A 12,630-nucleotide genomic window follows, 5' to 3' on the forward strand; every position below is an offset into this window, starting at 1 on the left:
GGTCTACTTGATTATTGTAATAGATTGTTCTTTCTTCCCTTCTAATCCCACGAGAGAAATAATGTGTTTCTAGAGCATATCTACAAACATGAGGAGCCCTCAAGAGGCCCAGGAGCACATTTTTGGCTGTACCCAGTGTCAGATACTGCAGAAAGCAGAACTCTGGTGTACTGTGTGTGAGTGATCAAATGACCAAGTCACCAGGCAACACAAGATTATTCACTGTGAAGAAAATGTCTAATGATTGCCCTTTAATTAAATTGGGAAAGGAGCATCATTTCTACGTGAGAAAGTCCAGAAAAAATTTCAGAGAAAAGGGAATTTTAAAGGCTGCCAGGCATTCTGGATGACTTAAGAAGCTGCTGGTTTTGAAACAACTGAGAATTTGACAATGCTTGGGTTTGATTTTGAGCATTCTGAATAAAAATCTAAAACAACAACACACAGTTTGCAAGCTGCCAAAGAGACATTTCTGTAATGACACTGCAGATCCTGTTCAGCAGGGAAAAGTTCAGTGTAACACAACAAGCTGTCATGCAGGTAGTAGGCTAGTAAAGACACTGAGGGAATCACAGAATCTGATAGAACAATCAAGTTAGTAAAGGAACAACAGGATCTGACAGAGAACATGAATTTCAGCTAGGACCCCTTTATTCTGGACATGCGAAAAGGGATCAGAATTACAGAATTACGTTAGTACTTTAAGGAGATTGCAAGGAAAGAAATTACACAACAGCTCCTCTCATAACTGTAGTCAGTGTAAGATAAAGAACTATGTGCATCAGTCTCTCAGCTGATTACAGTCTTTACTTTGCCAAAGCTTAGGAAATTAATTTTAAATGTTATAAACATTTGTGAACCTACCTTTGGGACCCCTGAAATAGCTAGTTCAATTCTAGTGTTTTAAGGAAAGACGAAACACTGGCTATGTGAGTTGAAAACATAATTTTTTGGAGACCAAATACACAATAGTACAACTTGGCAACTCCTGAATCAGTCTTTTAAGCACACATTCACACCTTCGTATTTCAGATGTTCCTCACCCACCTTGAAACAAAGTGATTTCAGCCACTGCTCACTGGGGATGTAATGCATTAGCAGATCTCTAGGGCTTGCAGAAAAGCATCTTCCCAAGACACTTTATCTGCAAGTGGGACCTTGCACAATGTTCTGGTAAGACCAAATTCCTGTCACTGGAGCTCTGTGAGCATGATGAGACTTTCAGCTTCTAGGAAACAAAATTAGACAGGCTTGCAGGCATAAAGGGAGACTAATTAAGGTCAAAGAACAAATTAAAAGTGGAAAAGGATTACCAGAGGAATGGGAGGAAATAAAATGGAAAGTATTGGAAGAAAAGAGATGAAAGTAGCAACGGAAGAAAAAAAAATTCTTAATTGTGCTTTCAAGAGTGTCCCTAATGGAATTAATCTCGTCCAAATTCTAGCAGATAGCACGTGCCAAAAATGCTGCAGATGGCTTGGCTCAGCAGCAGGGATGGCTTGGAAGGGAAATGGTTCCTGTGGCTGCCTCAACAGATTGTTTACAGCAAAGATACTGACAGTGCCCAGTCATTGTCATGAAACAGTGCTTGTTCCTTGTTTGAGACTTCAGTCTGGGTGTTTCAAACGGCAGATTTGTGTGTGGCTGAAAGTAGGAGAGTCCTTGATAGTCCAATTCCTGTTGTTGAGGAATAGCCTGGAAGGTTTCCTAATTCTTTATAGCAAGCAGTGTGGTTTGGAAAAGCTGAGCAGTGCACAAGTCACCGAAATCTTCACTCTAAGTGAAGCTCTGTTTTAATAAATCACACCATGAAAAGCTGATTCGTTGGTATAACCTCCTCTGAGTTCTAATCACTTAGAATGATAGAATTCCCTGAATTGGAAGGGACTTACAAGGATCATCAAATCAAACTCCTGGGTCTTCACAGGACCATCCCCAAAAATCCCACCCTGTGCCTGAGAGCTCTGTCCAAATGTTTGCTGAGCTCTGTGCTGGGGAACCTGTTCAGTGCCCAACCACTCTCTGAGGGAAGAATCTTTTCCTGATATCCAAAATAACCTTACCCAACTCAGCTTCAGGCCATTCCCTTGGGTCTCTCACATAATTGTTCACACAATTATGGTGGTGAGGTGGTATAGGTGAAGACCCTGAATTGGTAAATTCCATTTCCACCCATGGAGCAGAAAACAGCAAGAAGTGAGCTAACAAATGTTGGCCTTCCATCTGCACCACTGCCCAACACACATGAGGTGGCCAGTGGAGCTATCTCAGGATGTTCCCAGTTCTACAGGAGCCTTTATACTCTAAAGGACACATTTCAGTTCTGTCTGAGGTGACGTAATTGACTTTTTTTTTTGAGCATAACAAACAAATCCAAACTTGAGACCAGCCTAAGGATCTCTGTTTAGCAGTCTGAACACAAAGAAAGCTGCTGGCTACGTACATTAGTAGTGCCACATCAGCAAAAAATCCTGACCACTTATAACACATCATTTTGAGGATGACAGTAGTCCTTCCCTTCTACAAGTAAATTTGGAAACTGTAAGAGCTTTTTCTGTTCAGGTATATTTGTTTTTTATTGCTCAATCTCTGTAATGTTTCCTGTTTCAGTGTAAACCAGTTAGACTAACATAACTTAGACCAACCTGTTCCTCTCCAAGACTTTTTCACAATCTTACTTTTAAGCAAATTACTGTGGTCATGTGCCATTCTTATTGACCAAAGGAAGTTTGTCTTGAGGATCTCCTATATTTCCAATTACACATCTTCTAATTCCAGTTTCATCACTTAAATCCTTACTCTCCATTAAGAAATTCTGGCCCCTTTCCTCCTCAAATTTAGGAAGATATGTTTCCTCTCTTGATATTTATTACTCTTAAATATTGTGAATTCTCCATCCCCTGTTCCAAAGGGGCATGGAAGTGACCATTTCATTTGCTAGCTTTTTCCAGGTGGGTATTCATCATCTGGAAGTTATGATGGCAGAAGCTGGATTGATCAACCTATTCTCATCACAGCTGCACCCATTTACATTGAATCACTGTACACATATGCAAGTTGCACAATAAAGAATCATGAATTACTGTCTACAACAGGTATTTGAATAGAGTCGTAGTCATTTGTCATCATAAATCACACTGTGACACTCCTTTTATCATCCCAGTTGGTTTTCTTTGAACTCTGTCCTATTTATCAGACATCTTCTGGTGCTGAAGAATCCAGGACTCCAGACAGATTTCTCAGCACTGAGTGGGTATTTCACATGCAGAAACCCCCTATTAAATACAGAGGGCATAACTGAATCCTCCACCCCTCTAACTATTGAATTATGTGAACTGCCAAAATAATGAAAACATCTTTAACTCATTTCCCTGAGGCAAACAGTTCTGTCCACCAGGTCTGCCTATGGGCAAAAGAAATTAATTAATAAGTAGTGTATTTAATCTTTTTAAGTGGATAACATATACACTGACGATAAATGAAGAATATCGGAAATGGGTCCAGAATTATTTGAATTCTCAGATTAAATGGTCCAAAATAAGATAATGCACATAGAAACGCAGAATTTAGGTCATCATTTGAGATTTGATAGCACAGGTGACTGCATTGGGGGAAAGAGAAAATAGCTTCAAGTTACTACAGATATTTCTCTGTACCTGACCTCTGTGAACTACACCTGGATAAAAGAGTCCATTATTCTCAGAGGAACAAAAAATAGCTCTACAGAGGAAACCAGTAGGCAATCTTTCTTCCAGCAAGGCCACTAATAGAATGGCACATGAATTTTTGGAATTCATACTCAGCAAATTATATGGAAATATTAGGGGTCTCAAATTAAGCATCCAAAATGCTCTGAGCAGGAAAATAAGGTTCTCCAGGTGGGGTTTCAGACACTCAGAGTATTGCAGTGAAAGAAGATGGAGGTGTGAACTAATCATTGTCTACAAGTATTAATAGAGAGCACAGATTTTCTCAAAGTTGTTAACAAAGAGATAAGATAAAATGTCTAAAAGTTCAAATTACACAAAATCAAGCTTGAAACAAATTCCAACCTGTGAACAAAACTTAAACATATGGACAGTTTTGTTATCAAAGATCACAAACCTACCTCTGCCTTTATACAATCTCCAGAGTCTAATCTTGTTTATGAGAAAACTGGAAATTACCCATACGTACCTTACCTGTTACCAATCAAGGAAGTTTTCCTGCATTGAAAATATATATATTTTTTCATACTTCCGCCTTTTTAAATAAATAAATAAATAAATAGAATAATTTCCCTGAAACACCTAAGGAATTAAAAACCCAGATTACCTTTTTTTTTTTCAGACAGAGAATGATGAGGGAACAAGCAATTATATTTCAGATGGCATGTGTGCAGATGTGTGTCTTTGTTAATTAGCTATCTCAATTTCTACTCCAATTAAATAAAAATTGGCATTTGTGCAGTTAGAGAAGAACCAGGAAAAATTAAGACACCAAAAACTATGATTATATTGACTTTGAGGGGGGAAAAGCAACTTGGATTGCCTTAACTGTAATCCACAGCATGCCCAAGCACTTAAAAGGGAACTTTTTTCACCCTGACCCACACTGAGCAGTAACACCTGTAAAATCCAACACCTTCATCCTGGTGATTGGCTCCCCTCAGGACATGATAGAAGGCCAGACCCTTTGCTTTGAGTCATTTACCAGGCGTTTAGGGAAGTATAGTTGAGAATATTCCTGGGAAAAATGAGAAACCAAATCAAAACCAACACCTCCAAAAAAAAAAAAAAAACTTAAAAAAAGGCTGCTGAGGTGTTTGAACTTCGTTTGGAATGTGATCTGTGACACTGAGCCCCGTGATGGTGTAAGAACAGCACCAGCAGGGCCAAGAGGTGCTTTTCAAGCCCAGCACTTTTGGTACCAGTGGAATGTCTATCTTTGCCCTTCATCCTTTTCAGTGTGACCTGGATCATATATTAATCTCTAGGGAGTCAGCAAACAGCTGTAGTGGGACAGCTCTCCAGCACACACTTCAGGGTGCCCTATTTACTGAGACTCCTTTTGTAAGGACATGTTTGAAAATAATAGGTACATAATTTGCTTTATCTAGGCAGAATAAGAGGTAAAACTGGTCCAGAGGAAAAAAAAAAGGCATTTGAGCACATAAATGGAAGAAAACGGCAGATTTAATTGAATGCCTAATACTGAAGTTCCCACATCACAGAGAACATAATTGTTTTCACACATTTTGGAAGTTATTGTGCACACATGATCTTGAAATTAATTGGATGAGTCACCTGCATCTGTAGAAACACAGCCTTTATGCCACACTGGCAAAAAGAAGAAGAAAAAAAAGAAAAATTGAGGAAATCAATGGGGTAAGAATGCCTCCCCTAGCCAGCTCTGACTGAGAACATATTTCCTCACAGTATTCCTCCAACACCCCTGAGAGAATCTTTTCTTAATTTCTTCTCTTCCTCTTTTTCATTCTTTCCAAGACTGGAGCTGGAAATCTATTTCCAAATGTTTTCCAATATATAATAAAACTAAAAATATATTAGTTTTACAAAAGTTTTGTGGCAATTATTTTAAAATATCTTCAAATTTTGTGCGGTGGCAACAGATCATCAGGCAATCAGTTTGAGAGACAAATATTGAAAAATGAACATTTTCTCCAATATGAAAATCTATCTTATTAGCAATAGATATTTATTAGTTTTGATTTTTCTAAAGAATTCCTCTTGTCATCTGAAGTGCAACTTTCATAAGACAGCTAACAAGAAATTCACTGTGATACACCTATACCATGCATAAACATGTAATTTTATTCACCTGGAATAACTGTAGATCATCTTATGCCTTAAATAAATCATCATTAACTGGGGTTAGGAAAAAACAAACAAACAAACAAGAAAACACACTAGAATAACATATTCATTCAGCCAAGAAGGTGCACATGAAGGAGGGTTATGGTGCAATCTGATCGGCATTTGGAGATTGCTTAGGCAATAATTTCTCATCAGAGGGAGGTTTTCTTTTATTTCATTCAGTTGAACAGGTACATCAATTTGTTCATTTCAGTAGTCACTGTGCAACCCCTAGGTTAATCATCGTTAATGCTCTGCAGAATGTGCTGCAGTTAAGTGTTGTTATTTGCGTAATTGGTTTGCTAAATACAAGGCAGCAGTGGATGCTCCCAGGATTGAAAGGCTCTTTTGTGGATTTTTTTTTTTTTGGTAACACTGAAAAACAGAGCTGAACCCAGTGGTCTGATTTGCGTCACACAAGGACCATGAGAACACTTTGTTTACTGATCTCTGAAGGTATTTGTGAGCAAAATGGGCATAAAAATCACTAAGGTTTTTGGGATTTGAAGCCTGTGTCAGGCAACATGAGGCAGGTTTGAGTGGTACTGAGGTGGCCTGACATTTGTCATCAAAGCAGAGAAGACCAAGTGTCAAATTCGCATTTATAATTTCAATTTAACTATAATTAGAAATACATAATTTTGATATGGACTATAATTGAGAGTCAATGGAAAATTTAATTTATTTACTTCATTTTAATGTCAATTTAATTACTGTTTCAAGCATAACTTTGGTCTGATCTTGCACCAGCCTGTACTTGATGTTGATGACAAATGTTCTTGATGACAACTTAAGCAACATAATAAATTGACATATGGCTCTGAAAACAAAACCAATTCTGTTTTCAGAAGTCTTAGAAGGGATAACTCAGTCTAGCGAATCTATAATTGATAATTACAGTGCAGAAATCAACTCCTGTAATAATTTACATCTAGCTCTGTATATTTTAATTAGACACAAATATTGCTTGTTTCCTTTGAATGCTGGGTTTTGAGGTGGTGTTTTTTCGTCCTATAAAATAGTGACAGACATTTTTTTTTATTTTTTTTTCCAGAATTGCTTTTGAAGTGTGAGAGCCCTTAAGTAGCAATTCTCACACCGTTAGCAGTTTACACATCATCACTCTGCATGTGATAGGTGTTGGACTTGGATGCCCTGGGTTCATCTTTTACCAATTCCTGTGAAATTTACACCATGCTGAATAGCCCAAATTAAGGATGGTGGCTCTGCTCCTGGACTGTCTGCCATCTTGGAGCAGAGAGCTGAAGACACAAGCTTGACTAATCCAAAGAATATTTTTGGTAAACATCAGTGCCAAAAGAACACCCATTGCTGGTATCCTCCTCCTCAATCCACCCCGTGCACAAGTGGCACAGTAAGAGAGCAGGGGAGAGGTGGAAACAGGAGATCAAAAAGCCCAGGGGATCTCTAGAATTGAGCTACATCCAGGGTAAAAAGAATCTAACATTTCTGTGGCTTGGTTCCTATGGAAAATTCATTCCAAACCTGAATTATTTAATATATGAATGAATTGAGGAATGGAAAGGCTTTCATCCGAAAGAGGTTTCCCACTCAGTAATTTAACCCCAGCTGTTACTGTTTTTGTCATGACTTAAAAGCAAAGAAGTAGGGAGAAGGTGGGGGGGGGGAAAAAGTAGGATGTTATCAATATATCAAACCACATAACACTGATTTGTCAAAATCAAAATTTGAAATTGAACTTGTTTGTTTTGGGGTTTTTCTTGTCTTTCGTCTTTATTATACTCTGATCCATTTTTATGGTTAAATTCATCATTTCCTGGACACAGTGAATCTAGGTCACTAGGGGAAAGGAGAGCTCATCTTGTAGAATCAAAGTAGTCATTAAGGCCTTTTTCTGGTTTTAATAGAGTGTAAATTAATCCTGTTTATGTAAGAGTCAGAATGAATTCATGATTTATGGAATGACATCTATTTTTACTTATCTCTATCTGAATCCTATCAGTTGTTCCATCTCTCAGGATTCTACTGAAATATTTTGGGTCCATTACACATCAGAAGTTCATAGCCAGTAAGTACTGAACTGCCCACCTCCTTCCTTATAAACTCTTAAAAATGCCCAGGTGCTGGGGTAGTTTTTTTTTCCCCCAAAATTTTCACTTTTGTAATAACAGCAGAAAGTTTTCATTAATCCCAAAGAATTTCATAAATATACACTTAATTCCACCTTTATTTCTTTAGACCACACAATTTTAGTTCTTAGTTATGTGGTTCTCGGCTTTGGAGATGTATCACACCTTGTGCAAGTCAGATTTAAAAGCTTTATTCTCATTAACAGCTAGAGTTTTCTGAACACAGACATTTGAATTCATTAAGTTTGTGATTTCAGTTCCTATCTAATAGTAAATGGAAACTCGGAAATGTCCTCAAGAACATATAAAGTTTGGATGTTATGATTCAATCATGCTATGAATGTAGTACAGTTTGTAATACTTTGTGGTGAACAAGTTTTCAAAATGACATTATCTTACAAACATATGTTTGGGGAAAAAAAATTGCTGCCATCTTTTGGACACATTCAGGGGAAAAACAAAAGAAAAAGAAGAAAGAAAAGTTATAAAAAAGGGGAAAAATAAAGGAAAGAAGTGGTATTCTACTGAAAGTTCAAACTGGCACATCCTGGATACCTGTTTTTCCATGGAAAAGACAATTTGAAAATACAGAAATTTACTCCGAGATTACCAATATTTTCTTCTTTTCCATTTTATATGCAATTATATAGTAACATCTGTGCAAGAATTGTTTGCTTGGTTAAGCCATACCAATGGGAAATAGCATTCACTGAAAGATGTGTTACTGAAGTGGAAGCCAAATATAACAAGAACACAAAGATTATGGATACAGAAAGAGAATTATGTTCACTCCCAATATTTAATTTTTTGCATATATACCTCATCTTACTTTTTGAATACAAATAAAACTTGTTTGATCTACACAGTTATTACAGTTTAGTGTCACAGCTATTTATCCTGAAAACTCCTTGGAACCTGGCCTGGATATATTATATTATTCTACTTTTTTTGTAATTTTGTTTCTCTTTTTGTTTTCCTTTTGAATTACCAGACGATCTAATCAAATTGTTGTTATGTGTCCAGCTCAATATACCGACTTCTGAGACAAACTCTGCATGTTCAGCAAAGTCTTTGTAAGAACAGAGAATGCTGGTTTCAGTGAGAATAAATCAAAGCTGATAATATCTGGGAAAAAGAAAACACTGTCCGGAGAAAATAATGACTCCTCTGAAGAGATATCATTGTCAGACACTAGCATATCTTGCCAGCTATGGACAGTGATATTAAAATATGCTGCAAATCTGCCTCACAGCCTGGAGGGAGACTCAGGCTGGCATGCTCTACCTGTCCGGACTGGAGAGGAGAATAAAACCAGCTGAGCCACAATGACACTCAGTTTAAAAAATAAAAAACAAAAAAACAACCAAAAAGATCCGAAAAAAAAAAGGTGCAGGGAAGGAAACAGAATCACTGTAGGCATTCCCCACACTCTGCACTGTACAGCTGACTTTGCAGTGAGTTTGATTTCTGCCTGAGCACAAGGACCATCAGGCCAACAAGTTCCATGCACAGTGTCCAGCAAACCACCATCCCTCAGCAAGTGGGAGAGTGACACAGGCGCTGCTGTTAAACTCACAGCAGCAGCCTGGCTGCTCTCTCCTCTCACACAGCAGACCCAAGGTCAGTCCTACACAAATAACCAATTAAAAAAGCTCGCAGCATTTCACTCTGTAACAAATTAAGCTGACTCATTTCCCCAGTCACGAACTATAGTCTTTTATCCAAGCCATGTGCAAGAGAAAGAGGAACAAAACCCATTAAACAATGTCCTTGTCCTGTGAACTTTACGCTCCTAATTCACCCCTTCTCCCCCCAAAATATTGTTGCTGAAACTTACCGCTTTTGCCAACTCCCCCTGCTCCCAGCATCACCACCTTGTACTCTCTGGAGCCTGGTGAAGAACTGCTCGAGGAGCTGATCATTGCATTTTCTAGCTCCATCTTGCACGAGGCAGCAGAAGGGAGCGAAACAGAAGAAAAAGCAACTGGCAGGTGTTTTCTCTGATCTTAAACAACTATAAAAGCTGTGTTAGGGGGAAAAAAAAAGGCAGAAAGGAAAGGTATAATGCAAGAGCTATGATTTATCAGCCTCACACTCACTGCTGTGCCTGTGTTAGCTGGAGAAGGTCTCATAGCAACCACTTTAACAGCTTCCAATAAAAATCTCTCTCTGCCCCCTCCCAGCTCTGTATCGTTCTCTGTTTCTCTTCCTGGACAGCAGCAGTTTTGTGAGGCTCAAGGGCTCTGGTACCTCTGGGGTTGCAGTGTCATTGAACAAATAGATCAGACACTACAGCAAAACAAAATGGATCAGATTTCTTAATTATGATGCTTGTTATTCTACATATTACTTGCTTGAATCTTAATGATAAAACAAACCAGACAACCTTCTTTTCACCTTGGAGTTAAATATGCATCCTATGATCATCAAGTCTGCTAGTTTTACACTTAACACTGTTAGAGGTAAAACAAGTAACAACTTTTAAGAGTCTTTATTCTTCATGAAGCTTACTGCAAACACAGAAGTTTTCTAAGGCTAGACTTGTTCACAGATCAATACACACTTTGGTTCAATTTGCATCAACTACCATGCAGAAATAAACCAGATACATTGCAAAAAAACAACAACTTTACTTGTTGTTTCCCTTCTTTTTCCACTCAAAATTTCCAAAGGAAACAGGGACTGAAAGGAGGAGAAAATATCTGTTTATCCAGAAAAAATGTAAAAAACAAACCCAGTATTTTAAAGTATTTAATACTAATATCAAGGAATTTATCTTAGCAAACTGGTGAATGACATTCAGTGTGAAAAATCTCACACTGGAATTATTCAGTGAAAACTTACCCCAAAACACAGCAGCTCCTTATTGATTTCTGATTTTGCTTTTAGAAGATCTATTTAAAGAACATGATAAGCAATAAGATACTTGCCCAGCTTTAACTGTTATTCAGTATTTTTGGGGACCAAAACCAATCCACTGCAAAACGGGTAGAAAGCAAAATTTGTTCTCCCTTGTATCATGCTGGATTTTCACAACAGAGGTAACTATTCAGGAGATGTGGAAATGGAAACAGGAGAAGCAGCTAATAAAGTATTTTCTAAGCCACACACCTTAATCTATCCACTCTTCCAATAATTTCAGACAGTAAACATATGGTATTGCTTTGGAATACTTCAGAATTAAAAGTTGGAAAGAAAAGGAAAAGAAATCAGACTGATGAAGGACACGATTTTAAGAAAATTAAGGAGAGGAAAAGGTATAGAAAGGACATATAGTTCAGAAAGGTAGCATGATGGACTAAGAAAATACATTATTAAAAAGAACAGATATATAGAATGATGATAATATTAATTAGAATGAAGAAAGTGAACAGGAATACTCATTTTCCTTCCTAATGAAAACTTCGAACACTGTGGATGGAACACAAAGTAGCCCAGTTCAGAAAAAAAAAAAAAAAAAACCAAACCAACTTTAGAAAGTTGTAAATAACTTGAGAAAAGTTTTTACACTTGAAATTATGGGCAGTATCATTGATCTTGTAACCAAAAAGTTTAAATACAGAGTAATACTAAAATCCATGGTGGACTGTTAAAATCACCATCTCTTGCTTAAGGAGTACTCACATGAACAGATCCTGAAGAAACACCAGGAAATCCAAGTATGATGGTCTGTTTTCAGCCACACAGCAAAAGAGGGCAGAGAGAGAGAACCACTGTGTTCTGAGAAGTCCTCCAGAGTCAGGATCTGCCACTGTCCAGAGGGACTTCTGAGCCAGCCCTGCTGAGAGCAGCTCCACAGTGTCAGGGATGGGTTCCTGTATTTATGTCTGGATGGAAACCTCAGAACTCAGAAGGATTTGTTCATCAGAGCATAAAGTAGGATGTAAACAGGAAATGCTGCATATAAAAATATGATAACTAAATATTAAATTTCATCAGGAAGAGACAGGTAGGTCAGTTAATCCCCGTTGCAATTAGAATTTCATTTTTATTAAAACGATTCTCATGTGTTCATTATTGATACAGTAGATAAAACTAATAATGATTTCAAAACCACTGCTTAGAACAGCTGGGTTTTTCTGGTAATCTCCCATCAACACAGCAATCTTCTTCTGAGGGGCTTTTGTTCCCATACCTGGCAGTAACATTTAGCTGACATTAAAATGTCAGCAAAGTGAGTGGCTGAGGGCATGATGCAAAAGACAACCTAAACAAAATATATTTATATATAAAAAATATTAAAGAACATAATGTATACATGATAGATGAGTCAGAATTTTTTTTCCAGCTGTTAGTGCTTGTCAGAGAAAAGTGACATTTTTTTCTTTTGTTTAGAGCTGGAATGTGGGGAAGGAATGTATGAAATGGAAGAGGCTACAAAAGGGAATTATGTCAGAGCAGGGAGATGGGTATGACAACCAAATAGAAAGCCACTTCCTTATCTTATAAGAAAAACAAGATAAAAACCAGCACGTTTCTGTCTGAAAGAGCAGAATTAAGTATCTGTTTATTGAGGACTAAAAACTTAGAATACTTGCTTGAAACATACATTCATGCTTATTTTGCTTAGGCAGTTTATTAAGTATTATCATGTTATATAAACAAACATATTGGACAAACATATCCTCCCAAATTTCACAGAGATTTCTCCACAGCTTGAAAAG

At 37.5% G+C, this 12,630-nt stretch overlaps 1 protein-coding gene across 1 annotated transcript in view; it reads right to left on the bottom strand.

Annotated features, from left to right (window-relative positions):
- Positions 1–10,092, bottom strand: part of RIT2 (Ras like without CAAX 2) — a 171,741-nt gene extending 161,649 nt beyond the window's left edge. Inside the window, exon 1 of the mRNA XM_085042826.1 lies at positions 9,804–10,092. Coding sequence (XP_084898952.1) covers positions 9,804–9,906 — 103 coding nt within the window. The 5' untranslated portion in view covers positions 9,907–10,092. The remainder of the gene's footprint in view (positions 1–9,803) is intronic.
- Between the last annotated feature and the right edge of the window lie 2,538 nt (positions 10,093–12,630).

The sequence above is a fragment of the Lichenostomus cassidix genome, chromosome Z (assembly GCF_008360975.1).
Source record: "Lichenostomus cassidix isolate B80296 chromosome Z, HeHo_3.0, whole genome shotgun sequence".
NCBI lineage: Eukaryota > Metazoa > Chordata > Aves > Passeriformes > Meliphagidae > Lichenostomus > Lichenostomus cassidix.